This window comes from Pseudochaenichthys georgianus, unplaced genomic scaffold, assembly GCF_902827115.2.
Source record: "Pseudochaenichthys georgianus unplaced genomic scaffold, fPseGeo1.2 scaffold_418_arrow_ctg1, whole genome shotgun sequence".
NCBI classification, from domain to species: Eukaryota; Metazoa; Chordata; class Actinopteri; order Perciformes; family Channichthyidae; genus Pseudochaenichthys; species Pseudochaenichthys georgianus.
This window is the reverse complement of record NW_027262983.1, coordinates 229,417-252,590: the sequence shown is the minus strand read 5'-3', so window position 1 is coordinate 252,590 and position 23,174 is coordinate 229,417. Positions and strand designations below refer to the sequence as shown.

The window sequence follows — 23,174 nt, the reverse complement described above, 5'->3', positions numbered from 1 at the left end:
GGGGGGCACACACAATGCTTTCCTGCAGTAATCAGAATGACCTGCTGAGGAGGGCATATGGAGGCATTTAATCTGAAGCCCAGCCTGGGAGATATTTGTGAGTACAGCCATCAGTGAAACTCCGCGCCACTCGCCGTCTCATTTCAATTTAAAAAATGCTTTCCAGGCACATTTACTGCAGCAAAGCGCCCGAGGTTACAGCCCCCGAGGTTACAGCCCCCGTTACCGACACGCGCGTATTTACAGTCGGCAATCACACTTGACCTTTCAACGGGGGCCGTTATTTCCTACCTGTCGACCCATGTTTCCATCTTGCTTACACTCTCAGAGAGCCATTTATCGGCTGATGGGAAATAAGGAACATCTGCAAGTCCCTCTCACACGTCCGTCTGTCTGGGAATGCTTTGTTTATGCCAGGGGGACATTTGGTTTGTGACAGTTGGAAACACTACTCTGTCTCTGCAGGACAGTTTAGAGAGGGCACAGCTGGATGCGTTACTAACAGGCGTTATGAACAGAAAAAGAACAAGTGACTCAATAGAAAAGCTTACATTTGCAAATAGTACAAATCTAGCTGGAGCAACTGCAACACACACACACACACACACACACACACACACACACACACACACACACACACACACACACACACACACACACCTCGTCATTCAGCTGCAGGCGTGAACCCATTTGACCTAGCAGCATTGTTCCACGTGACACATTCAATTCCCACATCTGCATCACCTGATGACGAAGGCATGACACGTGAAAGGTGCCAAACTAAAATGTTGATAAGTGTCATACAAATCACCACGGTTACCTGATATTGACAGTGTGCACTACGTGTACAAAAGGCTTCAGTGTGTCTGTGCTGCTCGCGGTCTCATACACACATTGTTAACCTTGATCCTTTTGATATTTGCTTTTTGAAATTCATGTTTGCTCTCGCCTTTAGCAGGATGCTGCAGAGCTGCTCATACTGAATGCACCGCGCATAGTTACACACACACACACACACACACACACACACACACACACACACACACACACACACACACACACACACACACACACACACACATACCATGTATACATCACTTCAGGGGACATTACATTGACTTACATGTGTTTTTCCTGGAGACTTATCCTAACCTCAACCATAACCAACACATGCCTAACCCTGACCCTTAACCCTAACCCTGACCCTTAACCTTACCCTTAACCTTACCCTTAACCTTACCCTAATCCTAAACCTAACTGGATGCTTTACCAACGTCCATGCTAAAAGAAGTTTGTTCATGTGTCGCTCCACCCCTGCTCCACATTATAAACATCTCCATTGTCTCTGGCTCCGTCCCATCATTTTTTAAGCAGGCGGTTGTTCAGCCCCTTCTCAAAAAACCCAATCTAGATCCCTCCCTCCCGAATAATTACAGGCCCATCTCAAAGCTCCCATTTGTGTCAAAAGTTTTAGAAAAAGTTGTTGCTAATCAACTCAATACATTTCTGAATGACAATAAAATCCATGACAAATTCCAATCAGGTTTCAGAAAACACCACTCCACAGAATCAGCTCTCCTCCGGGTCTCCAATGACCTCATGATGGCATCGGATGCAGGCGATTGCGTGGTTCTGGTGTTGTTGGACCTGAGTGCAGCGTTTGACACGGTGGACCACGCCATCATGCTAGATAGACTCAGGGAGCGGGTAGGCATCTCAGGGTCTGCCCTCCAGTGGTTTGCCTCGTACCTCAGTGGGAAAAGTTTCTCTGTGGCGGTGGGCCCGTTCTCATCACATAGCACTCCCCTATCCTGCGGCCTGCCCCAGGGTTCTGTTTGAGCCCCCCTTCTTTTTGCCCTGTACATGCTCCCATTGGGCCACTTAATTAGCCAATTTGAAGGTGTCTCGTATCACTGCTACGCAGATGTCAAAATGGAAAAAGTAAACACCCTCATCACATGTCTGTCTGCAATTGAGGAGTGGATGTCAAGCAACTTCCTACAGCTTAATGCATCAAAAACGGAAGTCTTGATCTTGGCGGCTGATAACATCGCCTCTAAGGTAGCAAGCCACCTGGGTTCATTCAGTGGTAACATAAGGGCAAACATAAAAAACCTTGGTGTAACCTTCGATCAGTCTATGCTACTAGACAAACACATAACACTTCTGACCCGTACCTGTTTTTTCCATCTCAGGAACATTGCCAAGCTCAGGGGGGTTCTATCCAACGCAGAAATGGAGATGGCTATCCATGCCTTTATTTCATCCCGGCTTGATTATTGTAATGCTCTGTTCTCCTGCCTCAACAAAACATCAATACACCGGTTACAACAGGTCCAAAACGCTGCAGCCAGATTACTCACTCGGTCCAAAGAAACATGCCACATCACTCCGATCCTTTCTGCCCTGCACTGGCTCCCTGTCCATCTCAGAACCCAATTCAAAGTACTGGTCTTCACATATAGAGCCGTCCATGGCCAAGCCCCAGCCTACATCAATGACCTGATCCACCCGCACATCACAACCCGGGCCCTGAGGTCCTCTGAGCAAGGCCTCCTAAGGGTGCCCCGAACCATGCAGGCTAAAGACTAAGGGGGACCGTGCCTTTGAGGCGGTGGCCCCAAGGCTTTGGAACAAACTCCCCCAGATAATAAAAACCTCGGCCTCAATAGAGGTTTTTAAGGGGCGGTTAAAGACCCACCTCTTCCGACAGGCCTTTGGGTTGTCAGAGGAGGTGAGTTAGTGGCTGTCTTCTTTTTTTCTTCTTTTCTTATGGGTGTTTTGTCGTATGTTTTATCCTATGTGTTACCTGCTGCCGTTTTATGCCTTTTATTCTACATTTTATAGTTGTACTTTGAATTGTGTCCTGTGTACTGTACTGTAAAACACTTTGTACATCCGTGTTGAGAAGGGTGCTATATAAATAAAGTTTTACTTACTTACTTACTAACCATGTCTTCACCCTAAAATTAATGATTCCCCTCATGGGGTCCTCCAATTTGTCCCCATAAGGGAAGCCAGTCCCCACACGTCACTGTGTAAACAGATTTAGGTCCCCACAAGTATAATAATGCTAGGCCACACACACACACACACACACACACACACACACACACACACACACACACACACACACACACACACACACACACACACACACACACACACACACACACACACACACACACACACACACACACACACACACACACACACACACACACACCATGTATACATCACTTCAGGGGACATTACATTGACTTACATGCATTTCCTGGAGACTTATCCTAACCTTAACCATAACCAACACATGCCTAACCCTAACCCTTACCCTTAACTTTAACCTAACCAAGTCTTCACCCTAAAAGTAATGATCCCCCTTATGGGGACCTCCAATTTGTCCCCATAAGGGAGGCGAGTCCCCACACGTGACTGTGTAAACAGATGTAGGTCCCCACAAGCATAGTAATGCTAGGACACACGCGCGCACACACACACACACACACACACACACACACACACACACACACACACACAGGCTCTGTTCTTGTTATCTGATGCACTCCACTCTTGCATCACTCAGCTCCAATCTGTCTGCTTTAGATCTTCATCGCAGACCCGAAAGGTCACTGTGTTATGAGGAGGGGAAACACTCTGAAATATCAGCCGCCCGCTCCACGAGACAGAAGAAAGTAAGAGTTCGTCACATTTAAACGGACAGGTCCGCCGTGTACAGCTGGTGTCATGATCTGTTTCCTGCTGAAATACCGGCGCCTGTCATCTCCCATTACCCACCACTCCTTCCTGCAGGTAGTCTGAGTCTGCTGCCCTTTTCTTGCTGCACTGAACTGTCCCTTTGGTCTGACAGTACCTCCACACATCCAAGCCATGCATGAGTAATAAGCACAAATGCAAAAGCTGAAAAACATTCATAAGATATTCCTGCGAGTTGCCAAATTGCACGAGGGAAGCTTTTGTGTCACCAAAATGTAAATGTGGAATATTACATGAGTTAAAGTTGAAAGGTAGCTTAGAAGAACGACTAAGAGTTGGGAGTCAAAAGGGAAAAGGAAAGTATAGGAGCTGCAGAGAGTAGATTAAAGCAAGGAGGAGTCCAAATATCTAACAAGAAACACAGCCTCTGACTTGCAAGCGAGACCTTCCTGCTCTTCGGAGACACAGTGCAGAGAAATACTGGCAGAATTTTAACAGCATCCTCATTATTTATTTACCGCTCCGAGGAAAGGACTGCCAGTACATAATACACTGCTGCTAGTGAGTGCATGCTGTGTGCCCTTGACGTGATTGCCATACCATAGTAAGGGATATGAGTGACAGGTCGTCGAAGAACAGCCCTTAAGCAGCAGCTTCATTCACATTCTGCAGAGGTCCGCATGAGAGAGATTTCACAGAGGAAAACGATAAGGGCCGGCGGCCTTTAAGCGGCGCTGAGACGGGGACTTAGACTGTGGAGAGACGGGGACTGGAAGAGTGGGGGGAAAAAGAAAGTGAAGGCCAGTGAGAGGAGAAGAAGCTTTATGGAAGGTACCTGAGTCTAATCGTAGGTGAGTGGAGGAAGCTTTGGAGAGCAGGAGCAAGGACTTGTTCATTGACAAGCTGAGGAAATGAGAAAAAGACAGGGACGTACGCCTCCATTACTCCTTTGTTTACTTACTGAACATATTGACACCACTATGTAACATTTGTGCTCCCATTAGCTAGCGCTCCAACACATTGTACGTGATAGGCTAAGGGGCGGGTCATCTCTTAGAGGTTGACCAATCACAACAGAGCCAGCCAGATAACCGATCATAGCAGACTGGGCTCTGGTTTCAGACAGAGGGTGAAAAGAGGTGCTGCAGCACAGGCAGTATGAGAAAAATAAAGAGCTTTTTGAACATTAAAGCATGGAGACATGTCCCAGTGGAGACACTACATAATGATATACACCTGAACATCAGCGGGAGAGGACTCTTTCAAGTAGAGACACTACATACTAATATGAAGCTGATGACCATAATGCGGTGTCCTCTTTAAAAGTCACCAAATGGTTAATTAAGGCGTCCCACAGGGATCATCATTAAGCCCTCTTCTTTTGATTCTATACCTAGATAGTGTAGCTGAGGTCAGAGTGAACAAACTTGAATTCACATCATAGACGGGGGGTGATCATTTTTGTATTTTGTAGGGAATTTTCCAACTCTAAAGTATGCACCCAACTACTGGAAATAACAAAATACAAACACACTCCACTGGTGGACCTACAAATGTATTTATTATTACTTTAAATAGTCTGGTTGGGTGGGATTTTCTTTGTGTCTGAGTCATCTTCTGATCTTTTGTTCTCAGGGCTTTCTTGCAACAACAACAAAAAAAATCTATATCCCTGGAATACTCCCTTTATAAACCAGACTTACTTACGCAAGAAAGTGCAAACCATGCGGTGAGGATTTAGACTTTAAACATCATGTTTCAAAAAGGGAGATGTTGTAACACCGTGTAAATAACACGGCTTATTTTGACATGAAAGGCAATAGAAACCAGGCGACACTCTTGAGATTTGTCGAGCACTATAAAGAATTACAATTAGCTGTCTATCACAAGAGGCTGACTGGCATATGGGACATGTAAGTCCTCGTGCACAAATTAATGGCTTTTCATGGCGCTGGGAGATTGTGCGGGGACAGACAGGGGGTTATTCCCGAATGACAGCCCATCACTGTTCTCAAATCTTCACTAATCACAACTCTATACGCTTTATTCCCAATCCTCCTCTCGCTCTGCTGGAGAGCCACAGCAGGCTTAACAGACCAGGGGAGGAGGGGGGGTAAAGGGATGAAAGGAGTAAAGTAGGGGGGATTGCCGTTGACCAACATGACTCACCTATGGCTGGATTTGGAAAGCATATCTAATTGGCTGTGATTTGATTAACAAAGATATGAGATGCTGATGTTCAGGTGTATATCAGTATGTAGTGTCTCTACTTTAAAGAGTCCTCTCCTGCTGATGTTCAGGTGTATATCAGTATGTAGTGTCTCTACTTTAAAGAGTCCTCTCCTGCTGATGTTCAGGTGTATATCAGTATGTAGTGTCTCTACTTTAAAGAGTCCTCTCCTGCTGATGTTCAGGTGTATATCAGCATGTAGTGTCTCTACTTTAAAGAGTCCTCTCCTGCTGATGTTCAGGTGTATATCAGCATGTAGTGTCTCTACTTTAAAGAGTCCTCTCCTGCTGATGTTCAGGTGTATATCAGTATGTAGTGTCTCTATTTTAAAGAGTCCTCTCCTGCTGATGTTCGGGTGTATATCAGTATGTAGTGTCTCTACTTTAAAGAGTCCTCTCCTGCTGATGTTCAGGTGTATATCAGTATGTAGTGTCTCTACTTTAAAGAGTCCTCTCCTGCTGATGTTCAGGTGTATATCAGTATGTAGTGTCTCTACTTTAAAGAGTCCTCTCCTGCTGATGTTCAGGTGTATATCAGTATGTAGTGTCTCTACTTTAAAGAGTCCTCTCCTGCTGATGTTCAGGTGTATATCAGTGTGTAGTGTCTCTACTTTAAAGAGTCCTCTCCTGCTGATGTTCAGGTGTATATCAGTGTGTAGTGTCTCTACTTTAAAGAGTCCTCTCCTGCTGATGTTCAGGTGTATATCAGTATGTAGTCTCTCTATTTTAAAGAGTACTCTCCTGCTGATGTGCAGGTGTATATCAGTATGTAGTGTCTCTACTTTAAAGAGTCCTCTCCTGCTGATGTTCAGGTGTATATCAGTGTGTAGTGTCTCTACTTTAAAGAGTCCTCTCCTGCTGATGTTCAGGTGTATATCAGTATGTAGTGTCTCTACTTTAAAGAGTCCTCTCCTGCTGATGTTCAGGTGTATATCAGTATGTAGTGTCTCTACTTTAAAGAGTCCTCTCCTGCTGATGTCCAGGTGTATATCAGTATGTAGTGTCTCTACTTTAAAGAGTCCTCTCCTGCTGATGTTCAGGTGTATATCAGTATGTAGTGTCTCTACTTTAAAGAGTTCTCTCCTGCTGATGCTCAGGTGTATATCAGTATGTAGTGTCTCTACTGTAAAGAGTCCTCTCCTGCTGATGTTCAGGTGTATATCAGTATGTAGTGTATCTACTTTAAAGAGTCCTCTCCTGCTGATGTTCAGGTGTATATCAGTATGTAGTGTCTCTACTTTAAAGAGTCCTCTCCAGCTGATGTTCAGGTGTATATCAGTATGTAGTGTCTCTACTTTAAAGAGTCCTCTGCTGCTGATGTTCAGGTGTATATCAGTATGTAGTGTCTCTACTTTAAAGAGTCCTCTCCTGCTGATGTTCAGGTGTATATCAGTATGTAGTGTCTCTACTTTAAAGAGTCCTCTCCTGCTGATGTTCAGGTGTATATCAGTATGTAGTGTCTCTACTTTAAAGAGTCCTCTCCTGCTGATGTTCAGGTGTATATCAGTATGTAGTGTCTCTACTTTAAAGAGTCCTCTCCTGCTGATGTTCAGGTGTATATCAGTATGTAGTGTCTCTACTTTAAAGAGTCCTCTCCTGCTGATGTTCAGGTGTATATCAGTATGTAGTGTCTCTACTTTAAAGAGTCCTCTCCTGCTGATGTTCAGGTGTATATCAGTATGTAGTGTCTCTACATTAAAGAGTACCCTCCTGCTGATGTTCAGGTGTATATCAGCATGTAGTGTCTCTACTTTAAAGAGTCCTCTCCTGCTGATGTTCAGGTGTATATCAGCATGTAGTGTCTCTACTTTAAAGAGTCCTCTCCTGCTGATGTTCAGGTGTATATCAGCATGTAGTGTCTCTACTTTAAAGAGTCCTCTCCTGCTGATGTTCAGGTGTATATCAGCATGTAGTGTCTCTACTTTAAAGAGTCCTCTCCTGCTGATGTTCAGGTGTATATCAGCATGTAGTGTCTCTACTTTAAAGAGTCCTCTCCTGCTGATGTTCAGGTGTATATCAGTATGTAGTGTCTCTATTTTAAAGAGTCCTCTCCTGCTGATGTTCAGGTGTATATCAGTATGTAGTGTCTCTACTTTAAAGAGTCCTCTCCTGCTGATGTTCAGGTGTATATCAGTATGTAGTGTCTCTACTTTAAAGAGTCCTCTCCTGCTGATGTTCAGGTGTATATCAGCATGTAGTGTCTCTACTTTAAAGAGTCCTCTCCTGCTGATGTTCAGGTGTATATCAGCATGTAGTGTCTCTACTTTAAAGAGTCCTCTCCTGCTGATGTTCAGGTGTATATCAGCATGTAGTGTCTCTACTTTAAAGAGTCCTCTCCTGCTGATGTTCAGGTGTATATCAGTATGTAGTGTCTCTATTTTAAAGAGTCCTCTCCTGCTGATTTTCAGGTGTATATCAGTATGTAGTGTTTCTACTTTAAAGAGTCCTCTCCTGCTGATGTTCAGGTGTATATCAGTATGTAGTGTCTCTACTTTAAAGAGTCCTCTCCTGCTGATGTTCAGGTGTATATCAGTATGTAGTGTCTCTACTTTAAAGAGTCCTCTCCTGCTGATGTTCAGGTGTATATCAGTATGTAGTGTCTCTACTTTAAAGAGTCCTCTCCTGCTGATGTTCAGGTGTATATCAGTGTGTAGTGTCTCTACTTTAAAGAGTCCTCTCCTGCTGATGTTCAGGTGTATATCAGTATGTAGTGTCTCTACTTTAAAGAGTCCTCTCCTGCTGATGTTCAGGTGTATATCAGTATGTAGTGTCTCTACTTTAAAGAGTCCTCTCCTGCTGATGTTCAGGTGTATATCAGTATGTAGTGTCTCTACTTTAAAGAGTCCTCTCCTGCTGATGTTCAGGTGTATATCAGTATGTAGTGTCTCTACTTTAAAGAGTTGTCTCCTGCTGATGTTCAGGTGTATATCAGTATGTAGTGTCTCTACATTAAAGAGTACCCTCCTGCTGATGTTCAGGTGTATATCAGTATGTAGTGTCTCTACTTTAAAGAGTCCTCTCCTGCAGATGTTCAGGTGTATATCAGTATGTAGTGTCTCTACTTTAAAGAGTCCTCTCCTGCTGATGTTCAGGTGTATATCAGTCTGTAGTGTCTCTACTTTAAAGAGTCCTCTCCTGCTGATGTTCAGGTGTATATCAGTATGTAGTGTCTCTACTTTAAAGAGTCCTCTCCTGCTGATGTTCAGGTGGATATCAGTATGTAGTGTCTCTACTTTAAAGAGTCCTCTCCTGCTGATGTTCAGGTGTATATCAGTATGTAGTGTCTCTACTTTAAAGAGTCCTCTCCTGCTGATGTTCAGGTGTATATCAGTATGTAGTGTCTCTACTTTAAAGAGTCCTCTCCTGCTGATGTTCAGGTGTATATCAGTATGTCGTGTCTCTACTTTAAAGAGTCCTCTCCTGCTGATGTTCAGGTGGATATCAGTATGTAGTGTCTCTACTGGGACATGTCTTTAATGTTCAGAAAGCTCTTTATTGTTCTCATACTGTCTGTGTTGCAGCACCTCTTTTCACCCTCTGTCTGAAACCAGAGCCCAGTCTGCTCTGATGGTTGGCTGGCCGGCTCTGTTGTGATTGGTCAACCGCTTAGAGATGTCCCGCCCCTTAGCCTATCACGTACAATGTGTTGCAGCAACAAAAGAGTCCAATGGAAGCGTTTCAGGCATTGTTGTCAAAATCTCTGTTGATATCATATTTATTTACCTAAATGTTTGTCATAGCAACACGGTGGAAAGGAGGCAGTAATCCCTGGTCACATGTTCCCATCAGTGCCAATCTGAGCTGCAGCCAATTAATCTGTGAGTCATGTGTCTCGGAACAAATGCCAATTATAACCTTTCTAATTAAAGACAAAAGCCAGATGTTCGTCTGTTAGTGGGTTTTCTCTCCAGTGGTAAAGTGCTTCTGACAACCTCGGTGAGAACCCAGCTCCAGAGAAAAGTACCACATGGGAGCAAATTGCAGACACAGTAGCAGAAACAGTGAAGGTAAGGAAGAGCAGGGGATCATCTGGGATGAGGAGGAGGCGGGAAGCAGCAGGTTGAGAAACAAAGGGAAACACAACACAAAGTGCAGTGGGCGGTTTTTCAATCTTCCAAAGGGAAAAGTGGTGACTGCCAAACCTTAGGGGAGGAGGGAGGCTTAGAGAGGGGTTTCATTTGAGTGCTAATGTAGAGACCGCTGGAGAGAGTCCTCATCTGCTACTTATTACTCCACCCCCCACCTCAGACTCAGAAAAGGGATCTAGAATAGTGTTGACTTGAAACTAAAGATTAAAACAGTAACTGTATGAGAAAAGTGAGGTAAAACATCAAATGAGAAGTAGGGACATTTTCTCCTAGACTTCTATGCAATCTGCCCCCTGTTGGTCATTAGAGGGATTGCAGGCTCAAGGCATGAATTCATTTCATTTATTTTTCAGACCCAGAAAGTACATTCTGTATTTATATGTCTTACGCACCAATGCACCAGAGCAAATTTCTAATGTTAAACTGGTTTCAGGTTTTAATTAAACTGAAGCAGCCATTTTGATTCATAAAGTGAAAGTGAGAGCTAATTGAATTAATTAAATGAACCAAACCAGATTTTAATTATAAATCCGGTGTCTGTGATATTATTCCCACACAGTTTCCCTCTGGATCAATAAAGACGATTTAATTCACCCAGCAATGTATTTAATGATCTTTCACAAGGACAAGTGCATGGACACACACACACACACACACACACACACACACACACACACACACACACACACACACACACACACACACACACACACACACACACACACACACACACACACGCACGCACGCACGCACACACACACACACACACACACCTTGATTCATTATACTGGGAACACGTACCAAATCCCATTAAATCCCCCCCCCCCATCAGTGATCTCACATCATGTCATCCCTAATGGCCGTCCGCTGTCTAAACGCTGCTTTTCCACCCAGAAGGTTTCACATCGTTCTGCTCAGAGCTCGAGAGATATCAGGCTTCTATCGTAAAAACACATTACAATTATTTTCCAATTGCACTTTAGTGCTCCAATTCGATGTTGACATTTGGACAGGATGTAGCCTAAGACATGAATGACAATGGTATCATGGTATAATACTGTATACTGCTGTATTAGATTTTGTGTTTTTGTCTGTTTTTTTGTCCAATAAACACAAAAGAGAAACAATTATTACACAATGACATTTTGCAAGGTTTTTCTCGAGATGTTGTTAATTAGAAAACAACATAACATATGTTGTGTGAAAGCAGCAAACAAGATAACAATGTAATAACGACATTATATGGATATGTAAGAACCAGAATACATAAAAAAACTCACAAAAGAAATCAACAATTACTAACATAAGCCAATAAAAATGTGTATTATTTACATAAACATATATTTTATTCTCTGAAATACAACCGTTATCATCAAAACACTTTTGATAATAGGAGTAAAATAAATATTATATCTGTTATCAACACAACTATTCCTACCACGCCCCAGCAAAATGTTATCATGCATTATTCACATGTATATCTCTATATTTAATTTAAAGAACACGGTTACAAACAAAACAATAGTATATTCGGGACGCCACTTTTTCAATTGGTTTTTTAAATCTGTGTTTTTGTGCCAACATCTAAGCCCTGCTCGGAGACCTGCTGCCTCTCTCCGTCAGGGTGAGCATACACAGCAGTTATCCGCCAGGTGTTTTAAGACCCACGTGTCCGCCCCAGATCCAAATCAATATACCATTATCCACTTTCTCTCCCCCCCCCCCGCCAAGTAAACCTCACCTCCATCTCCCTCTATTTCACGCTGTTTTGCACGCTTTACCTCCCCACTCTTCCTCCGTCCTTTGGGTATTTCTCTGCTTCTGATGTGGGGGGAAAGGAGTGTGAAAGAGGGGTGAAATGGGAGAGGGAGCTGGGGGTTAAAGGGAGGAATCAGAGGGAGAGGTGGAGGGGGGAGGGGAGCCTCTCTCTGGCTCTGAGGGTGAAATGGATGTGTAATTGCGTTGAAGTGGCTCAACCCTTCACCAGACAGCTGAGTGATGGCAGGAGCGACAGCCATAACACCCCCCCCCCCCCCCCCCCCCTGTGTGTGTTGCAGTGCATGTTGGGTAAACAGAAAGCTTGTCCGTGTCAGTGTGCAGACGCCATCTCCACCAGGAAGCAACACTCACATGGTGACAGGCTGCAAAGTGTCGAACATGGCAGAGTGACGAGGTCAGAGAGAGAGATGTAGTAGAAACCCCCCCAAAAATATATATATTTATTTATTTCACACAATGTTCAAAAAGCTCTTTCTTTTTCTCATACTGCCTGTGCTGCAGCACCTCTTTTCACCCTCTGTCTGAAACCAGAGATCGAAAATCGAATGGAGGATTACAAAAGAACCAATGTCTCAAAGCTTTGCGACAAGTCGGATGTCCCCACTTTCAAAATAAAGTTACATGTTTGAAGAATGTATGTGCTGACTTGTACTTGTAGGAGGCTGTGGCACAGGTGACTAGTGTGTTGAAATTCAGAGCAGAGGAGCACTGGTTCAATGCCCGCTGCAGTCAACATGTCGTTGTGTCCCCCTGGGCAAGGCACTTCGCCCTTGGACACAACGACATGATAAAAGCGTCCAACAAGTGACATTAGTGTACTTCATATTTAATAATATAAAAAATAACCAATCATTTGAATAGAACATACACAGTGTATTTCAGCTGTTGACTTTGTGTCCCACTTGTAGACAGGTTGGCGTCTCTCCCCCTCACGTTGTCCTCTCTCCTCCCCCCTCACCCCAAAACAGGCCACAACGCACCCCACCCTTCTCACATGTTCTTGAGTATATATTCTCTCCTCAATCTCCTCTTTATTTCCCTCCCCCTCCTCCTCTGTCTCTCCACTTAAAACGACACGAGGCGGGGTGAAGAAGAGGCTAATTAAAATGTGGATGCTGTGCAGCCAGAGACACGCCTCGACTCCGCAGGACCAAAAGATGAATGGGATAAAAAAACACTATGGAAATAGGTAAACAATATTCAGACGTTATTTTCCATAATAATAAGATAGAAATAGCCTCTTTGATGACTCACACACACACACACACACACACACACGCGCGCACACACACACGCACGCGCGCGCGCACACACACACTGTGTTTGATGTGAATAGCTGCAGGAACACTAAGGCAACATGGAGGTGAGATGGTGACAGAAGAGAGGGATCGCAGCCCAGGATCGGTGCTGCAGAGGGGGGGGGCGCTGGCACGAGTAGGGGGTGCAGATGGAGGAGTCACCTTGAGAGGGGAGGGGGGAGGAGGAGAGAGGAGGGGAGGAGGAGGAGGAGAGGAGGAGAGGAGGAGGGAGGAAGGGAGGAGGGAAGGAGGGGACACAGTGCAATGCCAATTTATTTATTTTCAAGTCAAACACTTGTAGATAAAATGCACTGCATCCTGAACAGAGACAGGTGTGTCTTATCTGTTAATATCGTTTCATTTATTTTAAATATTGTTGTGCACGGTGCACATTTTTTAATTGTAACTTCTTGGGTTTATATTGTTTTTTTAAATTCTGTTTTACTTTATTTTTATTTTCTTCAAATACTTACTTTAAAGGAGACCTATCATGCTATATTTAAATGATATAGTGTATGACCATACCTATATAAGGTATATTTATACATTTTATTTTTCAAAATACCAAACAGATCATTTTTTAGACATGCCTCGTTTCGCTCATTTTCGCTCTATTCCAAGCCCGTCTTTGAAAATTCTGAGCAGCAGCTGACCACGCCCCCCTGCAGAAGAGCAGGCATGAGCCGGCGAGAGTCACGTTACCATGCTTGCTGTGATTACGAGTGTGTAATAAACATGTCATCTCAGAGCAAAGCATGTGTTCAAGCATATTATCAATTTGATCCAGAAACTGACCCTGAAGCAGCGGAGGTTTTGGTGGAGGTGCAAAAACCTCGGTTGCAGCAGGACGTTTCTGAATGGTTAGCTGACAAGCTGTTGTCCCTATTTATTTTACTCTGTTACGATGCTTGCTCCTTATTCGGTTCATATTTTGGCTAATTGGCAAGAATGCAATGTGTACAGTTTGTAACGCAAAAACAGCGATATATATATATTTATAAAGGGAGACATTCATATTTTCAGTATATTTACAATGGCCTCATTGCGTTTATTAATAGTTTACAGTTCTTTTCTTCCAACATCGTGCAACAACCGTTGGAAAGTTGAATAACTTAGGATGATAAAAAGTATAACTCCAACAAGTTGTCAGCAATGTGTGTAGTTTCATGTGTTTTTAAAAGCTCAGTTATTGACTTCTTTGTGCAAATTGCGCCACGATGCCTTCTGAACGGAGAATGTGTGCTGCATGGAGATACCACAGCTAACATTTTTGACAGCTTTACTAAGTTGTCTGTTTAAATACATTTTTCACATGTCATTCAATATATGTTTATCACAATGTGTCAAGACGGATGCAGTAACTTGAGGACTCTGTAACCTGTATGGTGGACCATCCTGGATTGGAGCCTGTGTGCCTGAATGTGTTCTCCCTGCAGAATGCGTTGAATATTTACAGAGCTGAACATGGTGGACTACAGTTGAGACAAATAGAGCAGTGAGTGGTTTGTTTGTTTTGACTGAAATTGTAAAACGAATGCTAATATTGTTCATGGAAATAAATACTGGCTTTATGCAATCTTTCATTCTGTCATTGTACATGTACTATTATATTATATACTACACAGCAATGGCATAACACACCCATGTGTACGACAAAAAGGTCCACACACACAACCTTATGCTTTTGAAATCAGAATATTCTTTACCCATCCAAACATGAATAATCACGACACATTTTGATATCAACTTGGAACTTTATTGTCAAAATCAACGGTTAAAAAAACCCATAAAAAAAAACTAAATGTAGCCTACTTGTATTTTGTATAAATGACACTAAATATTTTTACAGAAGCTTTGTGAGCTGGTGCTGGGGCTTCCTTGGACGCAGGATCAGAGTGGTGATTCCGGCCTGCGTTGTCCTCAGGGAGTTTCCTGATCCGTGAAATGTCGATGTTGGGTTCAGACAGCAGCCACATTGAACCGTGTAGCATACCCGGCGATGACCTCCTCCCTGTCAGGTCGCTCATAATGGTGCAGGGTCCACAAAGACTTGCTCGAAGATGAGGTCCATCAAGTTGGCCACGTAGGGCTGTGCAATGGTAAAAAAAGCACAACAAAAAATGTGGTTTAGATTAGTATATGCATGTAAAAAACTGAAACTTCTTTCTAATTTTTTTATTTTATATTTGTAAATAGTTGTATAATAAATATTTTAAACACTTACGGAATGTGGGGTCAGTCTTTACTGGTTTTGCTCTGCATTCTCCCTTCCTGGCCTTTGGGAACTGCAGTTTATACAGAGGGTTTCCAGTGGATGTAGTGGCTTGTGCACGCTCAGCGTTTTCATTGTAGTGCAGGGCTGCCAGGTACAGTCTTTCATTTCCGCCATGATAAAAAAAAATGTAAATAATAGCAAAGGATGTACAAATTGTCACTAATTAGTAAGTATGTGAGGTGCTGGCCTGTAAAGAAGAACACATAGTTAGAACAAAATCATCTCAACTTAGTATTCAGGATGAGAAAATACTATTTGGATAAATATAGTCTGAAATCCCAAAAGATGGGGCTAAAACTCTCTATTTAGCAAAACTCTCTATTTAGCAAAGCTCTCTATTTAGCAAAGCTCTTTGCTTAGCCTTTTCCAATCTGAGTTAGTTTTGAACCGTAACGTGCATGCTGTGTTTCTGACTCAATGCAGGTGATGTGTTGGAGAGGGGCTGAGCTCAGTAGACTGACTGTAATGAGTGCTAGCCACTAATTAGCCTGTTGCTAGAGGTTAGGCCTTGTCAACAACAACAGACCGACGGGGCTTTAGCTCAGTTTTACTCGTGGTGTGTGTCCCCCCTCGCATACATACAGTGTTGTATCCTAACACACCCCCATTTATATTCATGTGCGCAAACAAGTAAACACACAAAAGCTTTTACATATAACGCTGCAAAAAACGGCATGTCTCATTAGCGTAGCGTAGCTTACAGATCGATGATATCTGATCGTTCTTACAGACTACAATCACAAAAGCGTTTACATATAACGCTGGAAAAAACGGCACTTGCCTACAGAAGATTACGTTTGTTATTATAACTTACTCAATATGATTGTAGAGGATACAAAATACTAATAAATAGGAGAATAAATACTTGTGTTATCGCCTAGGGCGTGGCTTTACAGCCTTCACACAGATCGCCATTACGGCAGTATGTCTGAACATGTTAGCAAATGCCTGATAATTCAAATGACAAAGCAAAGACTGCGGAGCGTACAAAATAAAATGCTACAAAAATATATAAACACCTAACCGATTAATATTTGGGTTTGAGGCGACATTGATACGGCGAAGCTACATGCTACATGCTACAAGCTAGAGATAGCTTTATCAGGAAAAACACCGCTAAATAAAAACTTACAGCTTCAAAATTGGATGTGTCCTCACTGGCCTGGTCCCGGATGGTTGGTATTGATCCCGGGTTTAGCATTACTTTGGAGGCATATCCGTGTTGGACTTGAGACAAGTTCATAAACATGTCCGTCGTAAAATGTTTGGAACACACAAACAGAAATCTGCCGTGGTCTTCTGGCACATGTCCCTTGTAAATGAAGTCTAGCCACAGATTCATTTCTTTTTCCACTGATGGCATTGCATGCAGTCCCGAGTCTTGCAGCCAACAACAGCACAACGTTTAACTGGCTTAGACATCCTGGCAAGAGCAGTCAAAAACACAGATGTGGGTTGATTTAGCCTGCCGATAGCCTATATGCGAATGAGAGGTTTGGCAATGCACGTGGCCGTGGCTCATTCCCCTGATAGGTGGAGAGTTCACCAATAAGCGGAGCACTTCTTTGTGACGTAGAAAAGTATTGAAATCTGGATCCGTTTTTTTCAGATCTGTTGCAGCCCCTTTTTTAGAGATTTGGCGAAGGAGGAAAATAGAGAGGGTTGTGTTTTCTGACACTTGGTGAGTTCCCTGGAACACCGGGGACACATATTCATGTATAAAAGACGTACAAAGGTGCATTTTGCATGATAGGTCCCCTTTAACTTCTTATTTTTTTAATATATATTTTTTATTTTATATGACATTTTTATGCAAAAATATATTTATGAATTAAATAAATGTATATAGGCCTATATTTTTATTTATTTATCTTCTTTTACTTAAAGGTAGGGTATGCAATTCACTTCAGAAACACTTGTTATATTCCATGGAATGCTCTTAACATCCCGATAGCAATGAATACATTAAATGCTTTGACAATAAATCCATTAAAAATATCATCTGTGGAAGCCGTGGCGTTGTAAAAAGCACGACCAATCATCTGAGCCGGCTAAAGTAACTGGATGGCCTGTCAGCCTTCCATCTGTGCACAAACTGATCTCGTGCCCTCAATGGTCATGTGCGCGTTCGTGTGTGTTGGAGGAGGGGCTCTGTGAGGAACTCTGAAAGAAGGGGCAGGTTTGTTTCGGCTGCGTATTTTCAAATTCTAGCGCACCTGAGCTGGTTTCTCCATTCTTACCTACCCTACCTTGAAAATATGTATAGAAATGTATAGAAATATTTGTATTTATATATTTATTATGAAATTCTAAAATGTCTAAAATGCAGCTGTCACTAAAGCGAATTAAATAATATTCTCATTCATAAATAACGAGGAAACACATTGTAATGTAAAAACTACAGATAACAACAAGCTCAAAAATTATATTGCATAACTTTTATGAAATAGTAAAAGTTACAATGCAATATAAGATATATAGTTATTTAATAAAAGGCAACAGCAAACAGACTTTTATTTTAGTCTTATTTTGAAATCCTTCCCCTCTTTACACAACAGTGACATCTGCTGGTGGAGTACTGACACAAAAAACAGTAGTAAAATATTTTATTTCACTTTTCCCCCCCAAAAATACCAAAACCAACAATGAATTCATCTGTGCAGCAAAAGCCACCGATCTCTTCTATATAACAATATATATGTGTGTTTAAAAAAAATTACATTCAGAAAATAGTGTGACACGAACGAACACTTTTTTTTTTTTTCAATAGGATTTGTTAACAATAATACAAATATATAATATTCTGAGCCTTATTCTTTAACTTTACTTAATATGTTGGAATGTATAAGCATGTTTAATTATTTAAATGTTTAAAATTTACATGCATGTATTATTGTAGGAGATGCCAGACATTTCACTCGCCGTAGTATTTAAAGGGGACCTATCATGCAAAATGCACTTGTTGATGTCTCTATACATCAACATGTGTCCCCGGTGTGTCAGGGAACTCACGCAGCGTCAGAAAATAAAACCCTCTCTCTTTTCCTCTGTACCCAAATCTCTAAAAACGGGGGAACAACGGAGCTGATCCAGATTTGCGTCCGCTATGACGTAACATCTTAAATGTGGACCCACGGGCCAATCAGAAACGACTGTTTTGGACGTAATATGGTCGGTGTTTACGTTAGCATCGCTAACACTCAGAGCTAACCTGTACTGGAGAGCATGTGTGTGAAGAAGCAGGAAGTAAAAAGGAACTCACCTTGTGGTCTAACCGGCAAGAGAGAAAGCCTTTGAGCTCCAAACTGTTTCAGAGAGAATCCTTGATGATCCATGATATGGCGTTTCATCACGGCAGCATTTAGTTTAGACGGTAGCTGCCGGGTCCCGCATGAGCTCAGACCCCTCCTTCTTTCTTTATTTTTAAAGCTTTATACCTAAATCAGCACTTTTGAAACAGGAAGTGAAATAGAGGGATATGAGGCATGGCTAGAATGGGTGATCTGTTTGGTATTTTGAACGAAACACTTCATAGACATGTTTTTTATATATTTTATATATCTGAGACCTGTGCTATTGCCTTCAAATAGCAAGATAGATAGGTGACCTTTAAAAGCAGAAGCGGTACTAATAACATTAATGATGCCTCTGTTTTATCGAAGTGTTTCAAAAGGCATCATTCATTTGTTCATTTCCTCTATGCTGTGACGAATCAAAAGGTCTTCTGTGTAAAATTGCTGGTGCATTAAATGGCAAAGCCTGCAGTTTATCCATCACTGTCCCACTGACCTGAAAATAGGTTTTACTCAAGAAGTATTGGAAATGTAAAAACAGTGTGACGTTAAACTCCAAGGCAATTTAATTGTATATTATGTTTTTCTGAATATAAAGACAGAGAAGTAGGTGATTCATGGCAGAGATTAAGCACCATAGAGGGCATTATGCTGCTTCACAAATAAAAACAACATCTGGCAGCTCCGTGTCTTTGCAGCTCAGGGAGGATTCGTTATGTGTTTAAGGTGTGGCTCTGCAGAGGGAATATTTTAATGTTTAAACGCTTTTTGTTTTAAAGTGCCCCCCAGACTCTATTTGTGAGAATGCTCAAGGTTTAGTGCTTTGATTATTGTAATTCAAAGTCTGAACAAGACCAAGGACACCTCACTTCTTGTGAGTGCAGACAAAGGAAACCAATTAATTAGGAGGTAAAACACACACACACACACACACACACACACACACACACACACACACACACACACACACACACACACACACACACACACACACACACACACACACACACACACACACACACACACACACTGTTCTTTTCTATTTTAACTGAACATTTTGTATTAAAGTACCTCTGATCAAATCTAAATTGTAGTTGTGGTAAAGGTGCAGCTAGTTTTAATGACTTTGTATACAAATGGAAATACTCAAGTAAAGCATGAGTATCTCAAAATTGCACGTAAGTACAGTACTTTAACAAATGTACTTAGTTAATTTACACCTCTGTTTGTTTGTTTATTTTATTTTATTATTACTGCAGTAAAGGTGTTGTTCCGTATTCCGCCACCAGGGGGCGTCAATGCTCCGTGTGACGGCACAACACAACTCTTCCTCGCTGTTTTTGTACTTGTTCTTGCTTAAATTAACACAAAACAGCCCACAAATACCAACTTGTTCCACTTGTAAGCTCCCATTAAATAAATAAACGGTTAAATAATTGTTAAACATTCAAAGAAAAATCTCCCAAAAAATTCTCACCGAGGCTGCGCGCGCATCTTGGTAACGGAAGTGGTAACTCTTGTTGTTGTTCAGCCCTTCCGCTCCAGAAGCTATCGAAACCAAACACATTTGTTCAGTGAAAATGTCGGCCTGCTGCGTGACTGAATGTAAAAACCGAAATTCTTCTGGTAGTAAACTGAAGTTTTACAGAATCCCGACCGGAAACAGACCGTTTCAGGCGAACCGGAGGAAGTTATGGCTCCAAAAGATCAGAGAAGTGAACGGAGAGGAGATCAGAAGACACGCGAGAGTTTGTGGCGCTCATTTTATATCAAGTAAGAAACACACACTGAATGAATACTGTACCAATGGGCGTCACAATGGGGAGCCTTTTTTCAGATTTACAACACTGCTATTACATTAAGAGTATGTAGGTAGATTTGTTGTTACAAACCATCTCTGTTTCCTCTGTTTTTGTAGAGGAAGCGTCCCTGGAGCACGACAGCCCTGACTTCGTGCCCTCTGTGTTTCCATCCACTAAACAGAGCCCCAAGAGAAAAGTTAAGAGGTAAGACATGCACATTAATCATGACTAAATAACGTTAACTTGTTGTAATTTATCGCTGTTTGTGCCTCTCAGTAACACATGAGAGCCACACACTGAGGCTAGAATTGAGCTAGCTAGCAAACACAAACAACAACATATTCCAATGCTAGTATGTGTCTGTTGTATATTTCTATATATTTCTGTAGTTTAGTGCGACTGTATATTCTATATTGAGTATTTTTATGATACTCTAGTGATACATGTCCTTCCTTGTGTGAATTTGTATATACTTACCACCAATGTTATTTTGTATTGTATTATATTTGCATCTTATTGTCTTTTTGAATATTTTTAACTTGTGTAATGTATTACACTACAATGTACACGGCTGCTGTGACAAAAATAGTCTCCCAAATAACAGACATTAACCCATTTTGATCATTAATTTGTGCAACATTGTCCAGTTTAAGCTTCTTATATGAGAGGATTTGCTACTTTTCAACATTATGATTATAACATTTATATTTTAGAGCAGGGGGGTCAAACTCAAATACACAGTGGGCCAAGATTTAAAAAAAATGGGTACTAGTCGAGGGCCGGACTGGTTCAATGTTTATTGCACATATTAAACCTGGAACTAACAAAGCTTAAATGATTGCCTATAAAAACAACATTAAACATGAAATAATCAGTTGCATTCATTTCTTATGGCTCTATCTGCAGCTGCTCCAGAGTCATTTCTTATGAGTACATGTTTCCACAGGCCAACAACAGCTTCAAAAAAACTATTTCCCTCAAAGAGAAAACCAAACATGCCCTGTTGTCCTGAGAGAGAAAGTGCAGAAGGAAACATCCATTAAACTCAGGTTGCTGCTCTGAGATGCTAGCTCAGACACTTGGCGTCTCATCTTGGGAGCAAGGTCATCAATGTTTGGGCTCAGGCTCTGAGCGGAGGAGACCCTCAGGATGGAGTGAAGGTGCAATATACCGGCCGGCCAGATCTAATAGTAATTAGAAATTATCCTGCGGGCCGAAATTAAATCCACCACGGGCCTGATTTGGCCCCCGGGCCTTGAGTTTGACACGTGTGTCTTAGAGAGTATTAAACCTGGGTAAAACAAGCACTTTCAAAAAGGTGCCATACACAGTTACAACACTGATATCAGGTGTTTTGCATCTAAGTAACATGTCTTAAAGCAGTGTTACTATTCGTCTCAGTAATTTATGTGTATGCCTTACACCGCTATGTGAGGTTTGTCTGCGATAATAAACAAAGCATAAACACCATTGTGCGTATGTCTTAACACAGATTGTGTTAACAGTTGCTCAGGAAGCTGTCTCTGGATAATTATGCAGTGCAGAAATACGCTGTTAATGCTCACTTCACTGCTTTAAAAAGGTGTGAGCTTCTCCTCCTACCACCTTGACGATAGATACAAGTGAGACATGTCTTGTGTGTTCAGATGAAATAGTTGTCACGTTGTTTTTAAAGGGATTATGGAAGTAGAAAGAGCCGACCTCGTGCAGCCAAAAAGAAAACGGAAGAAGAAACAACTTCACCTCGAGCTGATTCTCCAGAGGAACTCCAGACTTCTGATCTGTTTGAGGAAATACAGAAATCACCAACTCCATCACTGCAAGAGGTATTATTTCTGCATTCATTATATAGGTTTAGAAAGATAATTGTTGAAATTGTTTGTGTTCTTATTGTGCAGCAATATCCAAGTCTAACATCTAATAATATGCGTTTAATGCCTGAAATAGTCTGAGATACAAAGTCCTACACATTCCTTGGAGTTAAAATGAAGTTCTGAAAGATCAATATGTTTTCATCGGATCTGAATGGATCATGTAAGTGACATATTATGGATTAAAAAGTGGCACATTTACTTAAAAAGTAGTTTTTCATGCTTTCATTCAAAGCTGTAACCCTGATGTTTCTATTGTTCATACTTTGGCACTATGATAGTAAGGCAAAGCAAGGCAAGTTTATTTATATAGCACTTTTCAACACAAGGCAATTCAAAGTGCTTTACAAAAAATGAAAGACATTAAGAAAATGGCATTTAAAATCAGTCATTAAAAAGAAAAGATAATAAAATAAACATTAAAAGAAAAAATACATGGATAAAATTTACAGTGCAGTCTAAGATATGAATAGTTCAATTAAAAGCAGCGACAAAAAGAAAAGTCTTTAGTCTGGATTTGAAAGTAGTCAGAGTTGCAGCGGACCTGCAGGTTTCTGGGAGTTTGTTCCAGATATTTGGAGCATAATAACTAGGGATGCACGATATTGGTTTTTTGAAACCGATACCGATAACTTCCTGCTTCTCAACCGATAACTCCTGCGCAGACACACACACACACACTTTGTATTGTATTATTGTCTTCGTACGCTTTTAACACACCAGCGTAGCGATGGCGATGTTTCAGGTGACTGATCAGGTTCGAAGTATTAGGGAGCGCTGGATTTGTGAAGAACTCCCCTCTTCCTAAACCACTAATACCACAGT

At 41.7% G+C, this 23,174-nt stretch overlaps 1 protein-coding gene across 2 annotated transcripts in view; it reads left to right on the top strand.

The window, feature by feature from the left end:
* The first annotated feature begins 20,223 nt into the window (after positions 1–20,223).
* The window catches only part of LOC117442369 (protein-serine O-palmitoleoyltransferase porcupine-like), a 28,262-nt gene continuing 25,311 nt past the window's right edge, over positions 20,224–23,174 (top strand). Inside the window, exons 1-3 of one of the 2 annotated variants that reach the window (XM_071202404.1) lie at positions 20,224–20,449; positions 20,595–20,682; positions 22,154–22,304. In XM_071202404.1, coding sequence (XP_071058505.1) covers positions 20,257–20,449; positions 20,595–20,682; positions 22,154–22,304 — 432 coding nt within the window. In that variant the 5' untranslated portion in view covers positions 20,224–20,256. Of the gene's footprint in view, positions 20,450–20,594; positions 20,683–22,153; positions 22,305–23,174 lie in introns of those variants that run through there. The other variant, XM_034078368.2, reaches the window with a different exon arrangement.